This window comes from Lutjanus erythropterus, chromosome 9, assembly GCF_056507025.1.
Source record: "Lutjanus erythropterus isolate fLutEry1 chromosome 9, fLutEry1.hap2, whole genome shotgun sequence".
Classification (NCBI taxonomy): domain Eukaryota; kingdom Metazoa; phylum Chordata; class Actinopteri; order Lutjaniformes; family Lutjanidae; genus Lutjanus; species Lutjanus erythropterus.
The window spans coordinates 15,244,767-15,261,323 of NC_139325.1; the positions used below are offsets into that span (position 1 = coordinate 15,244,767).

At 40.0% G+C, this 16,557-nt stretch overlaps 1 protein-coding gene across 3 annotated transcripts in view; it reads right to left on the reverse strand.

Annotated features, from left to right (window-relative positions):
* Window positions 1-16,557, reverse strand: part of grb10b (growth factor receptor-bound protein 10b) — a 90,314-nt gene that overhangs the window by 11,643 nt on the left and 62,114 nt on the right. For all 3 annotated transcript variants that reach the window (XM_084726260.1, XM_084726261.1, XM_084726259.1), the window contains exon 6: window positions 3,311-3,467. In XM_084726260.1, coding sequence (XP_084582386.1) covers window positions 3,311-3,467 — 157 coding nt within the window. The remainder of the gene's footprint in view (window positions 1-3,310; window positions 3,468-16,557) is intronic.

Below are 16,557 nucleotides of genomic sequence, written 5' to 3' on the forward strand. Positions count from 1 at the left end.
TATATTTACACAAGTTGTCTCGTTAAAACAACAGAGATGAAGTGTTTTTGCATATGTTTTTCACAATGTCTCGCTACAGTGTGTTTCACTGGCAGGCAGGCACGTTGCTCTATATAAAACTACACCCCCTCCTCTCCCACATCTGTTAAACTGTACAGACATGAGCACAGAGCACAGGCTCAACTTGTCTTCCATAAGTGCTTTATAATCGCCCTCTCCTCGAGGGGAGGTTGGGTTTTCTAACGTTCAGCCGGCCGTAGCTTTCCAAACTTACTGTTATACTGCCAAGTTGAACACAAAATCACCCTGACAGTAACAGAAATATTTCTTCATGATTAAAACCTGGAATAGAGCATCTTTTGACCATTGTTTTCTACTGTTCAGACTTTTCTGTGTATCATTTTAGTGCCACTTTTGGTGCTCAAAAATATTAAACATTCTGGTCCTTCCCAAAACCCAGATTTACTCAGATGTATAATCATCACAATCATTATTGTTTATATTGGTCCTATTCAGCAAATTTACCTGCTGTGGGACTAATAAAGGATTATCTTATTTTATCTTAAACGCTCACTGTACCTTCTCAAATACTTCAAGTAAAGCAGCAGCAATAATGAATCAATTAATCAATTAGTTCACTCAAAAAAAATCAGTTGTCAGTTATTTTGAAAATCAATTAATCATTTCAGTAATTTTCCAAGCAAAAATGTCAAACATTTGTTGGTTCCAACTTCAATATAAATATAAAGATTTGCTGTTTTCCTCTGTCATTTATGATAATCGGCGGTTTTGGGCTGTTGGTCGGACAAAAGAAGCTATCTGAACATGTCACTTTGGGCTCTGGGAAATTTTTCACAATTATTTGACATCTTATAGACTAAACAATTAATCAATTAATCATGAAGATAATATGTGGATTAATCAATAATGAAAATAATCATTAGTTGCAGCCTTAAGCTCAATGTTTACTCCTAAATCTATGAAGAATCAACTATATAACATCCTATGTCTCTGTAAGTGCTAATGACCAGCCAACTAAAATGCAACACTTAAATATGTTACATCAATCTTAATGTTCGACATACAACACTATTCCTCATCATCATTTTGACCTTTTCACGCCACATTAGTCTCGATGTCTCAGTCTGATGCAGTCAGGGTTTCTATTTTCAGTGTCAATGGTATCGTCACTCCTGGTCTAAAGAACCTTTAAAATGAAAGATAGCCTTTTAAACTCTTCATCAATCATCTCCATCACCTCTGTGCTGCGTCATTTATAGTGCTGGATCGATAACATTACACCATCTCTGACACTGAGAGGTGCAAAGGTTTTGTTACAGCATTCATCAGTTACATTGCTACATCCTCCTAATCCATAACCTTCAATTATCACCTCCTTTTCTTTAGCTTCTTATCCGCTGGCTTCCACTCTGAGCCCTTCATGTAATCCCTCTTCAGTGACAATTTAAGAAAAAAAAAAAAGAGAATATAATCTTCTGTATTATTCTTGAAAAGTGGCTCAGGACCCAGAATAAACTGGGGTGGAACTGTGGATGTTTGTCCAGAACAAAAAGGAATGTTTTATTTTCATAGGAAGCTATATGGTTTTATTATTGATGGGAAAATTAGGGTCATGTTTTAGAAGTAATTTACTGAATTTACTGAATGTGTTCTTACTTTTCCTATATTGTCACAGTGACCCCCTTGACGGCTGTCTTCAACCAGTAGGTTCATGATGAGATTGTAAGCCCTCCCTGGGCTGTAGACCCAGGGTTCTCCAGTTCAAGTGCAATACCAACAATTCCTTTGTCTCTTGAGCAATAACCCTGCTAACTTCACCTCCACATGTAATTCAGCATTTTACTGACTGTTCTGTGTTTAATGCATTCTGCATATTATATGTACAGGAAACATTTCTGTTCTTTTTGTCTGTACTTGGTCTTTTTGTACATGTGCGGTTTTATCTTGTGCCCCGACTTGAAGTCAAGTTTCCCACTTGGCCACTCTTGGCACCAAAGAGAGTCTCGGCTGGTTCCCCAAGGGCTCCTTAAGTATTGGTAAAGTTCAGTAAGGGCCACAGAGAAAGAGGTTTTGCTGTAGAACTAAACAAAATATTATCGAAATTGCAATAAGGCTTAGGAAAGTTTTTGATAAAGGAAAAATGTGTGACAAAACAGCACTACTGTAATGCTATACAGATGCCCTGACCTACAAATCTTGTTCTCTACATATGACAAAACACATTTGTTTGGTACAGACCCCAACAAATGTCACATCATCATGATTTTATCATATTTTTTCTGTGAAAATGATAATTGTAATGTAAAAATGAGAATTTCCACTAATCATGAACCATATCACAATTCCACTACCTATCAAAATAATCACAATTCGATTTTTTTTTTTTACCATATCATGCAGCCCTAGTCTTAGAGCTACTTATCTGTTTATTTGCATGGAATACTTTAGAAAACCCTAAGCTAAAACATACACTGCTTTTTATTATCCTTCAAGTGCACCACACACTGAAGCTGGAATTTAAGAGTCCATTTAACAGTCTCTTTTTCACTGCAATGACAGTTCGCAGGACAATAACTGAACCTATCTCAACATGCCTGTAATTAGTATCAGATTTTATGATCACAAGGTTTAGGATTATTTATCAGCTTACAGTCTTAAATCTGTCTTCTCTCTCATGCAAATACTGGACGTACCAGTCAGCCATCTTGCAGGTGCTTCTCTTCTCTTAACTTGCAATTGTCTCCTCACTATCGACTGAGAAAATCATTCACGTGTCAGTCCCAAAGCAACTCTGACCTTGTGTGCAATGCATTCTCTCTTTCCATCGCTTTCTCTTTGCACACAAGCTGATCAATGTGTTTAATCTACATATTTTCTGTGACAAGCAGCTCAATGTCTGTCTCAGTTCTTCACGAGACTATAACCTCACCCTGCCTCGTCTGCATAATCCTGCACTGCTCCAGCAACCTTTTACACAGCCTCTGTGTTGTACTTGATTAGATCTCTGGACATTATGGCTCTGTGAGTGCATATGCTGTATAGTATGTGCATTCACTCATGCTTGAATACATGCCTGCGTGAGAATATGTGCCTGTCTGCCCAAGAATGCGGGCATGCACGCATGCATATATGTGGATGCACCTGTGTATGTCAGTGATTGTTTTGCATGTCTCAGGCCACCCAAAAGCTCACAAGTTTCTGTGGGGGCAAGTATCTGATCATGTGTGTTCACGTGTGCTTTTGTGCATATGTGAACAGTGTTTCAGGCCTGCAGGGTTCTGCAACTCACCTAGTCCTAGCAGCGGGTGGTGTTCAACAAGTGCCCAACTGTTGTCGTCAACACAATGGCTTTTATAAACCAAAAGCTGGCACAGGTCTCTGGCTGTCATGTCAGCTGGAATCTCCACCACTTTACCCATGCCGTCTTCACTGAAGATCTTCACAATCTATAAGGAGAAAATATTTTAGAGTTTGGTCATAAAATAGTTTGGTAACTAGAGATTTGCATGTTTCAATAAAAAAATGACGATTTTAAAAAGGCTGTAAGCTTTTAGACCAGTTTAAAAGTGTGTGTGTGATATGTTAAATTCAGCAAAAGAATGACAGATGTTTCTAGTAGCAAACGATATAATTAGAATAAGATTTAAATAGAAGTTTTTATGGTAACCCCACAGTGAACGCTAAATTGTGCTAAAGTTATTTAATGCAAACCATTTTGAAAAAGTCAGCCTCATAGGTGGGTGAAGCCAGCAATTTACTTCAAACACTAGCATAGTATTTATCATATAGCACCTCATATACTATAGCATAGACAGGCTTGTAATTATGGCACACAATAGAAAAGAACAGACATTGAAGACTGTGTAGTAATTGTGGTGTCAGAAATCACAGGCAAGCTTTTCTTATAGCAACTTGTTGGTGTTATACAGAAACAAATATACCGAAGTGTATAACAAGAATCTGCTATTGTGAATACAGGACTGCCTACATCGAGTTGGAAGCCTATATGAATTAGGAATTTTCATTATTGTGTCATGTACAAGTAATGTGACCAGCCCAAACAGGCTTACAAGACACCAGTATTTAGAAAAAAGACCAGAAACCAGAGTAGCAACATAAATTACAATTACAAATAACCCATCTTGACGCTTTTTCCGAGCTTTAGAAACAAAATTAGCCTACTTATAAACCATTCCATTCTGTCATCATCAGACCACCAGATGACCTATACTGTGCTATAGCTTAAGGTGAAGTAAGCATGGTGTTTCCAATTATAGCTTATCATGAAAATGTATGCAGAGATAAGACACAGCCATTGGATACGCTTCAAGCTCAACTCCACAAATGAAGTTTTCCATAACTTAATATGTTGAATTTGGGCCAGTAATGAGACTATGGACATATTGCATTTCAGCATGAATGTGTTCTTTTGCTGAATAATTTATGATGATTTGGCAAAACTGTGCGCAACACCTGTTTTCATTTTGTTTCAGTTAATACTACTGACTCAAACAAATCCTCACACACACATCGAGCCACTACTGATCAGTCCAATATAATGAATATTTTGTACTGGCTCTTAGATCTTGTCCTTAGTCAAATTCAAGCACTTTTAAAGAATTTTCAAGGTGCCATTTCAAGGTTTTTCTGCACCTTACAGCTGTGGCAAATTACATATTTATATACTTACATATACTTAAAAATTACTGTCACAGTTTCATGACATTTAATCAGATTCTGCTTTATTGTGCTGTAAACAACCAAAATTATGTTTCTTGATAGCATTCCACAGGAGGGTGACATATTAAAGGAAAACACAACAAAGTATTTCAAAATATGTCAACTATCTGTAGTAGACTTGGCATCCTGTACCAGTGCTGTTCAAACTAGGGTCTGGGGACCAGCAGGGGTCCTTGAGTGGTTTGTAGGGGGTCCCCAGTAAAAGTATTTTATATGTTATCTAAGTTTTCTGAAGTTTCAGTAAGAAGTGAGAAGAAGTGAGGGTTTGCTGTGATGTTTGACTGTATTTTATAGTGATCCTGCTTTGATCATTGATTGGCTATGAAGGCTTTATTACCTTCAAACCTAAAATTACAATTAAAATATTCAGAGATGATTCCTCAAGACAAAATCCTATGTCTGGGGGTCCAAATATGATTCTATTGTGGTGTAGTCCTTGACATGAAAACATTTGAAAACCCTTACTACACAACCTGGCTGAGCTAATATCCAAAAGGCAACAATTCAGTCAGGTAGCAATTTATTTTGAAATTAATGGAAAAGCAATTTGAAGCAGCTTCAAGCACTGTAATGAAAATCTAAGCACTTTCCAAACCCTGCAAACACTACAAAATCCAAGTGTTTTCAAAGATTTCTAGCACCTGCACAAACCTTGTGTAAAGCAAAAGGGCATCAGGCTCTAAGTAGGTTAAACTACAGTCTAAGACCTCATTCTACAAAACATATATCCAGATATCAACAAAATCCAGAAATTATAACTGACATCCTTATTATGGTCAACACTTTACTTCCACCATGTGTCCACAAGTTGGCTTTTCAAACAGAACCCATGCTGTCACATTCACAGGATCCACATCTAATGGCCCACAGGGAGAACTAGAGCAGCCTACTTAACCTGCAGAGGAATCCAGCCTTGTTAGCCTACACAGGAATCCAGCCTACTGTACTGTACTAAGCCTACACATGTCATGTACTGTACTGTATGCACACTTCCCACATAATATGTCATGACAAAGAAAATTCTGTTCTCTTCTGGAGCAAAGACGCAGCTTATAGCATCACAGTTTTGCACAAACCAGGCCCGAGGCGCTCTATCCATCCGAAAAAGCGAGGGAGCCTCAATCACTGACTCCTTTTTAAAAAATTGCTCTGCTCACATGTTAAAAAAGACAAATTGTCTGCAGCCTTTAAGGTATTTACACACTACGTGTGTTGTCTGTGGTTGAGTGAAGCCGTTATTTCAAAGAGAAATGGTCTTAAAATGTAAAAAGAGAAGCAGAGACAGACAGGGAAAGATAAGAAGAGAGCGGTCTTACCTCCACGGCCCGCAATAGGCAGCAGTCCGGGGAACACGAAGGCATTTTTTGGAGTGAGCCCGGCTCCCCACACACACACTCACTCACTCACTGAGACAGAAAAGCTCGCTGCTGTGTCGTCCTCCAGAAGAGACAGAGACAAATTTGAATGCCGACAGTTGACAGTTGCAGTTGTGCTACCTGTCACACAGCCTTGAGACAAGTCCTTCAGTCTATCTAGGCCGCCAGCTATATCTTTAAAAAAAAAGAGAAAAACTGTCTGTGTGACCTGAAGCCGGTGTCTGTCCAGCTCTCAGGACGGAAACGCAAAGACAGTCAGTGATCGGATGGCAGTAGCAGGTACAGTACAGTGCTTCCAGTTGCCGGCTGAGTCTGACAACTCTCTCCCCCTCACAAAGGGTTACAGCCTCAGCCACGGGCTCCGAGGCACACTGAATCAAACCACACGCTCACCAACCAATCATAAGGCTGCAGCAGGCTGATGTAATCATTCCCACACAGACCCAGGCTCACACACACATATACGGAGGCACACACACATACACTCTCTGAGAGGCAGTCCAGTAGACACACAGAGACGCACAGTCATGCACAGACACGGCCAACTTTTTCAGACCTCTTGCAAGCTTCAGTTTCTTTTCAGGGCTTTCAGGGAGAGGGTTCACTTCAGAGGGGTATGGAGCAGTGAGGAGGAGGTAGAGGAAGACAGGCTAAAGTGGTGAAAAAGTTTGTCTTTGTCACTTTTCTTTGCCTCCAAAATGTTCAGAAGTTTTCAAGTGAGGGCTTGTTGGCTTCTTCTCTTCCACCCTTCCTTCACTGCTTTCCTCCCTCCTCCCTGTGGCTTAACTTTGAACTCCCCAGTCAGATCTCTCTCTGCCTCTCAAAGCCGTAACAGGACTCATTACAGAGCAAATGAAATGAAACAAACCTGGAGCAGCACTTGGGCACTCCGACCTTCTCCTCCTCCTCCCCTGGTGGCTTGCTTCGTGCCAACATTCTTTCTCTCTAACGAACAAAAAACCTGGAGACTTTTGCACACACATGCACGCACGCACGCACACATGCCCCCCCCCCACCCCCACCCCTTTTAACTCCGATATTTAATACGGCATCAGACAGACAAAAGCCTTGACACACCCCGTCTGGGAGAGGCGAGAACAGCTTTATGTTGTCCTTCAAGCGACTTCTTCTTTTTTTTTCTTATGTTTTTCAGTGGAAGGGTGTGTGTGTGTGTCTGTGGGTGAGGTGCAATCCAGGAATAAGCGCAGTTCCACAGAAGGAAGGAGGAAATAGTGGTAAAAGTGGTAGCAGTCAAAGAGATACAACTTAATTTACTATAGCGGGAAACTTTGGGGAGGGCTGCGGCTGGGGGAGGGGAGAAAAAGAGAGGGAGAGAGAAAAGTGTGTGTGAATGACTGCACATGCACACAGGCACGTATGTGGGTGTGTGTGTGTGGGATAGGGAGAAACAGGAGACAGACAGACGTGAGAAGTGAAGGGAAAAGGAGTGGGAAGCAGAGGGAAGTGAGACAGTCTGCTGACACACTGCAGCAGAATGTGTAGTATGAATGCTTCCTACTGTTAACTACATATCTAGCCTGCACAGCTGTCTCTACCACCCACCCTCCTCCCTGCCACTACACTCAAACACACACAGACAGACCAGGACACACACCCTTGAGTACGTCACAGTTAGTCAGCCAGAGGGGAAAGCCCCAAGAAGGCTGCACATGCTGCAATACAGGTTTTTACCCACCAGGCTGTAATTACTGGAGTTGGTTCATCAGCTCAAATCGTTTGACATAGAATTAGCTGAAACTGGTTGAAAAGTCTTGCAGATTTGATCTACCTTCTGCCACAGTTTGGATGTTTAGAATCCAACAGTGTGGTTTCTGTCAAAGTCATTTCGGACGAGAAAAAGGAAGCAAGAAAACCTCATGTTTGCAAGCGGGGCAAACAAGTCAACACACCTTGTGTGTCCTGGCCTGTCCTGGAAATGAGAGGTTCAATGTGGGTTTTATTGAACATAATAACTACGGGATTAGTATAATCCAAGTGTTTGCTTTGCCACAAAAGAGTCAAGTCTTGTCAGTCAAGTCCAAAGGTTTGTTCAACTCATTAACAAGGTGTATTACTAAACTATATTTAATGCCATTTCATAAGGTAGGTACCAAACATTCATAGTTAATAGTATGCCAGTATGACAACTTTGCTTTTGCACAGGTGGCATATGGGTAAAAGCACTAGATTCTCTTATATTTTATTGTTACATTTATCTTTATTTTAGTCATCTACTTATATCTGTTCAAGAGCAAGGCACCTAAGAATTTCACTATTCATTGTACTCTGTATGATTAATGTGGAAAAAGAAACTTGATTTTTGATTTGATTTGGTTCAGTGTGGCAGTGTTTGGAGGTGGGAAGTCAGTGAGGGATCATGATCTTGTGACTGTAATACCATCTCTTAAGTCGAAATTATACTTTTTGCATCTGTGACGTAAATTCCGTCATCAGAGGGTGTTCGCACAGGGTCTGTGTGGAAATCTGCATACCTCCAATTTGCTGCAACTGCATGGACTAGACCGTGATTTGTCCACATGGCCACGTTGCTACAACAGGTTATGGAAGAACGTCTGTGCTAGAGGTGTAAGAAAATATCAATACACTTGAATTTTGTGATATTATATTTTTATCACTTCTCAAGATACTGTGTGTTGCATTGTATTGTGCACACATGCAAAGTTCCTTGGCAGTGGTTCATTTTCTGTTGCCCTGAGCACTAGACAGCAGAGTTGTTATGCATCTTCACAGCTCTGATTCCATTAAAAAACTTTTTGAACTCAGATTCAACCTCTATGATGATGTGTTTTTTTATACTATGACAGTTTTCCTTTCCTTCCTCCATCAACTTGCTTACAATATCACAAAATATCTCCAACATATTGAATTGTAACCCCTGTATTGTGATACATATCGCATTGCCAGATTCTTGCCAATACAAGAACAAGTGGTATAACTAGAACTACTATGCATCCATGGTATCCATGCTGTCTGTGTATGTGATGGTTTGGGAGTATATTCAGGCCTTTACTGGTTAAACAGAGAGAGTCTGCAAACAAGAGTGGGATCTGATGGATAAACTTTCAGTCCCATTGTGCCCTTCTAATGAATGCTACTAGACAGGGACAGAGATGGCAAAAAGCAGGGAGAGTTGCCCAGATTTGAAGAAACTGGGAATTTATAGAGAATATGTACCAATTATTAAAGTATAAAAATAAATATGGAAAGAATTATCTCCACTGTCTGCCATGTCCAATCTGCAGCACAAAATACAACACTGCAAACACTACAATCCTATTTGACACACAGCATTAAGCTAAGTCCTTTTTAATTATAAGGTTGAGTATGGAGTTATAGTTTTCGGCCTGGTCTTATGTGAACAGGGATAATCAGATCTTTGCACACAGAGGTCAAAGGCAAGTTGATTACATATTCATTATCCCATGTCAGACATTAGGAATTGTGTACAAAGGGGCAGCAGAGACACTTTTAGGATCATTTATTGACAAAATGATGACAACAGCTCAGAACGTTCTTCCAAAACACAGTTTGTGAGTTTCTGTGGGGATCTATTTAATTCCAAAGCATTACTCAAAATCAAATGCCACTGTGATATGGAATATACTGCAAAGCCCAAAACAAGAGATGCCACTGCAAGTATGGTAATAAGAAAAACGAGGAGGCTGGTGGAGGGAGATATCAGGACAAGCTGTCAGTAGCTGGTAGGAAAATAATAACCAGCATCTGTAGGAGTTGAATGACTCATCAAAAAAGTATCTCCTCATCATGTTATAAAGACCACCTCTTTGACTGTGACTGGTGATTTTAACAGTCAGATGATACCGATCAGCTGAGAGTATGCATGACTTCAAAGCTTGACCTGAACTAACTCCATTTTTGTGGTTCATCTTAGGCTGCCTTAACAGTCAAACAAATCAAAACACCAAATGTCATATAAAGTCACATTTAAACTGGACAAGAGTGCAAGAAGCATTCACTCAAAGGTCAGGTATTTATCGACGGCAGTAATGTAAACAACACAACTGGATGGACATACAAAATTTTGCCACTTTTCAGTGGAGACCATGAAGGCTTGTTGCCTCTGTCAGTAACTTGTGAGCCTCTTTTGCTCATTTTTCATACACATGTGCTGCTTGTCTTAACTCAGTATGTCAGCCCAGCACAGGGGGGTTTGTACCTGCTTGAAAGTGTGTTTAACTGATACATGTTTGTCTTTAGTCATGCATCTGAACGGTGGGTAAACATCTTATTTCCTTGAAATTCTTGACAGTAAAAGTCCTGTTACTTTGTTATCTTAAAACTTTCATTATGAAGCAGCAAAATCAGGAAATGTTGGGTTTTCATAAGCAGTAACACAACTCCTCTCAGCTGAGAGTGAAATTGAAACAGTAAAATACACCTAAAAGAGAAACTAAACTACAGACATGAGAGATCCAGCTAGAAGACACAAAAGTACTGAGAGCTGAACACACAGAGACTTTTAAAAATGTCTTTCTCTCTACTGTCCTGTGCAGATGCGAGTTGAGTCTTGGTTTTGCAGTGCACAACATAAAAAAACAGAAAGGTAAAGTAAAATCTACTGGCAATGGGAAAAGAGTCAACCTCCTATTTTTAGTGAGTTTAGCCATGTTTTTTGGTCTAAAACTGAACAACTTCTATGGGAGCTGTGGAAATCTTATCTATCAGTGTGGCAATACCATTAGAGTACCTCATGGGTGGAAGGAATGAGAAAGAAGACAGAGATGACAACGGAGCGACACGTTTCAACTGACCTACTCTACTTCTCAGTCTTCTTCTTAAAGGCAAAGAATAGACGTGGGTAAAAAAGGAGGTAGGCAGAGGTGAAAGAGAAAGAAAGTAAGAAAGAAAGAGATAACTCTATCTTGTAATGCGTGTGTCCTCATTTAGACAGAGGAGCACAGCAGAGCCTCTCAACCTCTCTGATGACTCAGGTCTGATAACTGCCCTGTGATGTAATCCCCCAGGGAGAGACTGTGAGCTTCAGGCAACACACACACACACACACACACACACACACACACACACACACACACACACACACACACACACGCTGACACACACACGCTGACACACACACACCAGACACACAGGCACCCAGATGTGCTCATTTACACATACACGTCCTGACACACATACAAAGAAGCAAGTTGCTAAGCACATACATGTTGTACATGTGTATATTTGAGTTTCTGCATGCACAGGAACGTGCATACACACAAGTACACACAGACAGAAACTTCTCACAGACACACACAAAGACACAGCAGGACAGAAACTAGACAGGCGCAAATAGACAAAGAGAAAGTAAACTGCACTGTATGTATGAGTGCTTTGTGCAAACTGAAGTATGTACACAAGCATGTGTGTGCACGCCCAGCAGCTCACACGCATCCATCTCTCTGAGAATTGGCTCAAGGTCTATAAATAGTTCCACTGGTATTACGTACACATTACAAGCCATTACATCAGATAGGAGTTACTGTGGCAGATTACAATTCAAAAAGACTATTAGCCATTAGGCGTACAGGCCTGCATACACATTAAGATCCATTACATGTCAGCAGTGCTGTGAAGCAGGAGTGGACCTGGATAACAGCTGTGCAAGTGAAAGGAAAGTCCCAGCCAAGACAAATCATCATCAATTATTGGCAAAAATCTACATTTTTTTAGTGTCTAGGCACAACAAATATTTATATGCAAATTCAACCCTGACGTCAGTGCTCATGTCAACTCTTCCTGGAACTGATCAAAGCGGGAGGGGAATTTTGTTACCAATTCATACGTACAGGGACTTTGTTTCCCTGAGCTGAGCCTTCAGGCTGTGTATAATTATGGCATACCCTAAACTTAACCACAGCCCTTAAACTGACCTAAAACCATTTACAACCTCAATATCCAATCAATTAGTTCAGCTTGTTGGTATGGGTATTGAATATTTGTAGCAAGACTGATTTGCTTACTGTTCACATACTGTATTCTCATAGCTCATACAAGGGACTTGCTGATTTTGGAGGTCTCCGTACAAAAGTGGTAGTGCTTCTACCACCATAGCCAAAAAATATATCAAAAATAAAGTTGTCTAAAGAGACATGTCCTCCTGCTTCTTTTTAACTCACTTACGTAACTTCACCTAAGGTTATCATTGAACTTCGGTCTAATGAAACCAAAAATAAACTTTCTACCCCAGCTATTATGGCAGGTTTTAGATTTATTTATGACAATATTACATGTAAATGAATGGTCCCTCAAGAGGAACTGGATTGTATGAGCAATACAAAGTCAATTATATAAATTTTAGGACATAAAAAGCGAGATAATTATGAAACGTTACACTGGCGATAATTCCAACAGAAGCAAGTCAGAAAAAAAAACTATAACCTATAATTTGTTTCTCTGGGAACATTTCTAGTTGTGTCTTGAGGGGAAAATCTTCTTTTTGCTGATAAATAAAATGTAGCATAGTCTTCTGGATACAAACTTAGAAGGTGCTGGCCTTTAGCAGGTCAGTCTTGCCAAGACAAACCCCTCCACTGTCAACACGTAGCTATATTTGCTCTGTCACCATCTTACAAAGCCCCTATACAAGTTGCCAAAAAAGAACTGTAGCCATTGATAAGATTTGGCTCACACGACCCACCCCCGCTTCATATTCCCATTAACAAGTATCCTCTATAAAGCCCCTCTGACTGTAATGTGGTGCTGTGTGTGGTCTGGACCGCCCCTGGAAGCTGATGTCCGGAAGATGAGATGGAGACACAAAAACCTGAATGGGCCTCGGACAATTGGCCGTACCCCGCTCAGCGCCTGTAGTCAGCAGTGGTGGGAGGCACTAGCCAAGAAAACTCTGCTGACTCATGAGGAAGGGACGGTGAACTGTCCCTTGTCATCCAATTACTGCGTCAAATTAAGACCCAAGACATAGAGGTCTATCTGGGCTCAGTGAAGCAAAATATGGCAGAAAGGGATTTAGTGGGCAGGGAAGGGAAGAGAGAAAAGGAAGGAAGGAAGGGGGGGGGGCATATAGAGGGAGAGATGTATAGAGAGAAACGTAGGAGGAGGAGACTCCCAGTACACACTAACAATACAGAGTCATGTACAGTGGAAAGCTGCCATCTCTGCCACTGTGCAGCCATGCATCAGACTATACACTGTATACTGGGTAGTTAGTTAGCCCACAGAGGCTGCTCTGTCTCTGAATAATGGAGTCTCAACACCCACTCAGGCTCACCAAGTGGAAGGTTGGTGGATTCTGGAGCTGAGTCAGGTTGGATTTAATTAGCAATGCAGGTCAGGTAGCACAAATTTAGGTCACACTTTTGGACAACACACATACAATATTTTATACTATAGTGTATGTAGTGTATATACAGTATACCACAAAAAGGCAAATAATAGGAATCTGATGGCAGAGATCAGGTTTCGATTTGGTTCTTGGAAAAATTATTTAGGGCAAATTAAAAAAAAAAGAGGTGGGATCATACATGCCAACTTTGAGACCTCTAAAGGATTTCGAAACCTAAGCAAGGCACATGATGTGGGGAGTTCCCACCCAGGAACATTTAAATTTCAGAGACTTTGTTTCATGCATTTTGGTGATGAAGTCTTCATAAAGCAATAATAAATATTTTCTGAGTTTGTCACACCACAGAAGGAGGAACCACAGTTATTAACCACCCAGCCAAATCCCTCTAATGGCTCTATTGGACATGTACAAATAAATATTTGAGCCACCAGAGCCAGAGAATTGTGGCCTATCAACTTGTTAAATAATCACCTCTTTCCTCTCAGTCTGCAACATGGATGGTATTTTTTTTTTCTTCAGTGTTGAGTTGTTGGAACGGAACAGTAACTGAGCAGCAACTGATTTGAGCTGAAAGAGTCGCTGAAGGTACGTACGTAACTGACTGCAACAGCATCATAAGTTGGATGCTTTTCATTTTTCTTTTAATTCTGATGAAACAATACAAAATAATTTCACCCTCTGGAGTGAACTTGTGAGAGTCTCTGGCATAAACTAATATTCATCACTATTCACTAATTTTATGACCCTGTTGCTTGGAGAAAATGGACGCAGCAGATTTGACAAAATGCATGTCTGTTTCCCTTAAAACTCTTACTCCTTAGAGTTGTATGGCTTATGCATGCTGTATAGTGCTAGAAACAAATAGCAATAAGGAGAGGGTTGGCAAGTTTGGCTGGGAAGTGTAAAACTTATGTCAAATAAGTACAAAAACAGACTGCTGGTGATGAACTGACACATTTGGGCAGGTGAAAAACTCATCCCTGGGCAAATAGAACATTTGTGCATTTTACTTGTCAATGCTAATATGTATAGAAACGCTATTACAAAAGAAAGCTAGTTAAAAAGAAAAAGTGATCTTATTCATTTCGAAGTTAGTTCAGAACATAATCAATCATGTTTCAAAAAATTTATCCCAAAACATTCCTTCACACCATGTTTCATTTGAATTTGAATTCCTTTTATTACCAGTTTGTTGACAGGTAAAACATATCCTTACTAACTTCAATTAGATTTGCACATGCATAGTGTGTGGCCACACACCTCCTAAAAGGCTGGACAGGGTGATGATGATGCAAGAACAGTCTCTTCCCTATTTGGGACTACCTGCTGAGAAACACCCCGCATGGAGCCAAATATTTTACCAACAGGAGTAAAAGTGGGGGCGGATGCTTAATTGTGCACCAGGGCTGATTGCCAACAAACCCCAGGCAGCAAATGTCCTTTCAGACCAATGCTGATTCGGAGCCATTGTCCAAATACAGCAGGAGGGCAGCAGGATGGGGCAGGGGAATTGTGATTTGAAAAACAAAGGATGACACCATTGGCATGATTTTGGCAATATACTGGAAATGGTCCACTAGTTGTATGGCAAGCGATGGCATTGTTGCATGATGGCTTCGGGATAAGATTAGACTACCAATCTACTTAAGAGACTGGGTTCCTCATATTTATATATTAAACAATTGTTAAAACATTCACATTGGGTTTGCTATAAATGGCAGAAAATCACACAAGTGAATTGTTGTAATGATTCCGTGAACAACTGCTCACAAAAATATAATAAAGATACTTAATAATAGCAGTCATAAAAGTACAAAAAGTAAAAAGAATGTCTTCCGTCTCAATATGAAGAGGAAACATCCACAGGTCATTGTGTCCCATGAGTAAAAAGAGGCCTACCAGCATCACAGGCAACTACAAACAATCACTTCCCATTCAAAGGAATCACAGTATGTGCCACAGTTCTGTACAAGCTGTCCCCAATAACCGGGAGATTTCTCTGGAGATGCCAAGATCACAGTGTCTTCTGTCTGTCACTCTCCCTCTCTCTCATTCTCTCTCCGCTGACACAAATCCCACTGGCAGCTCTTTGTCTCCAAATTCCTCTGAAGGGCCTTTAAGCAATCAGACTTGTTCTTTGATAACAAACTTTGAAGACTGAAGGCCAGAACTACATTTGTACCATAATGTTATTTCTTTCATTCTACTCTCTGTTCAGTGACTGTTTTTTTTACTTAAATAAAAGTGGCCTGTCCATCATGCTTAAGGATTATATTAGGTTTTCAACTTTCATTTAACTTTCAATCTACTTTTTTCCAATGTCAACACAGTTAATAGGAATCTGCTTTAGTGGAGCTCTTAAAAACAGACAAAAACACATACATAAGTAAATAAAAACAACTAAAGAATAAGAACAGCAAAAACAGTAATCACACTGATCAGTTACTATATTATCAAAAATATTCAATAAGTCCAAAAATACATTTGTGCTGCTACATTTCTTTTAACATGCTTGTACCTATTTAGGTTTTGTGACAAATGACCCCTCTTAAGTCCTGACCTTTTTGCGCTGTGCTCCTACAACAGTTGAGCAATCTTGGAACCTGGCAAAACCTTGGTCAACTTTCTCCTTTCCTGTACACACAAAATGTTTTTTTTTTCAGGAAGGTAAAGGCAAGGCCTGTCCTACCCTGCCTCTGATTGGCTTACCCTGATATTTTTACCCTAACCCAACTGAATCACAGTCCTCATGCCTATATCTACTCATAACCCACCCAGCCCAAACAACCAAACCAACAGAGTCAGAGTAGTGAGGGTCATGACTTTGCCATCTGCGAAAAAAGATTTGTTTAGATAAACTAAAAAGATTTGTTTAGATAAACTATGTGTTAGACTTCTCTATGTTGAAAAGAAAAACAAACTTTGAAGATGGTTAAAAGATGTTACTATATAGCTAACTAGCTAGCTAATCAACTACAATTAGCTAGCAAGCTAAAATCATTAACTAGTTCATTATATCTGATTTTAGCAAAACATTAGCTAGCTAATCTACATCAATCATTAGTTTGATGGTAA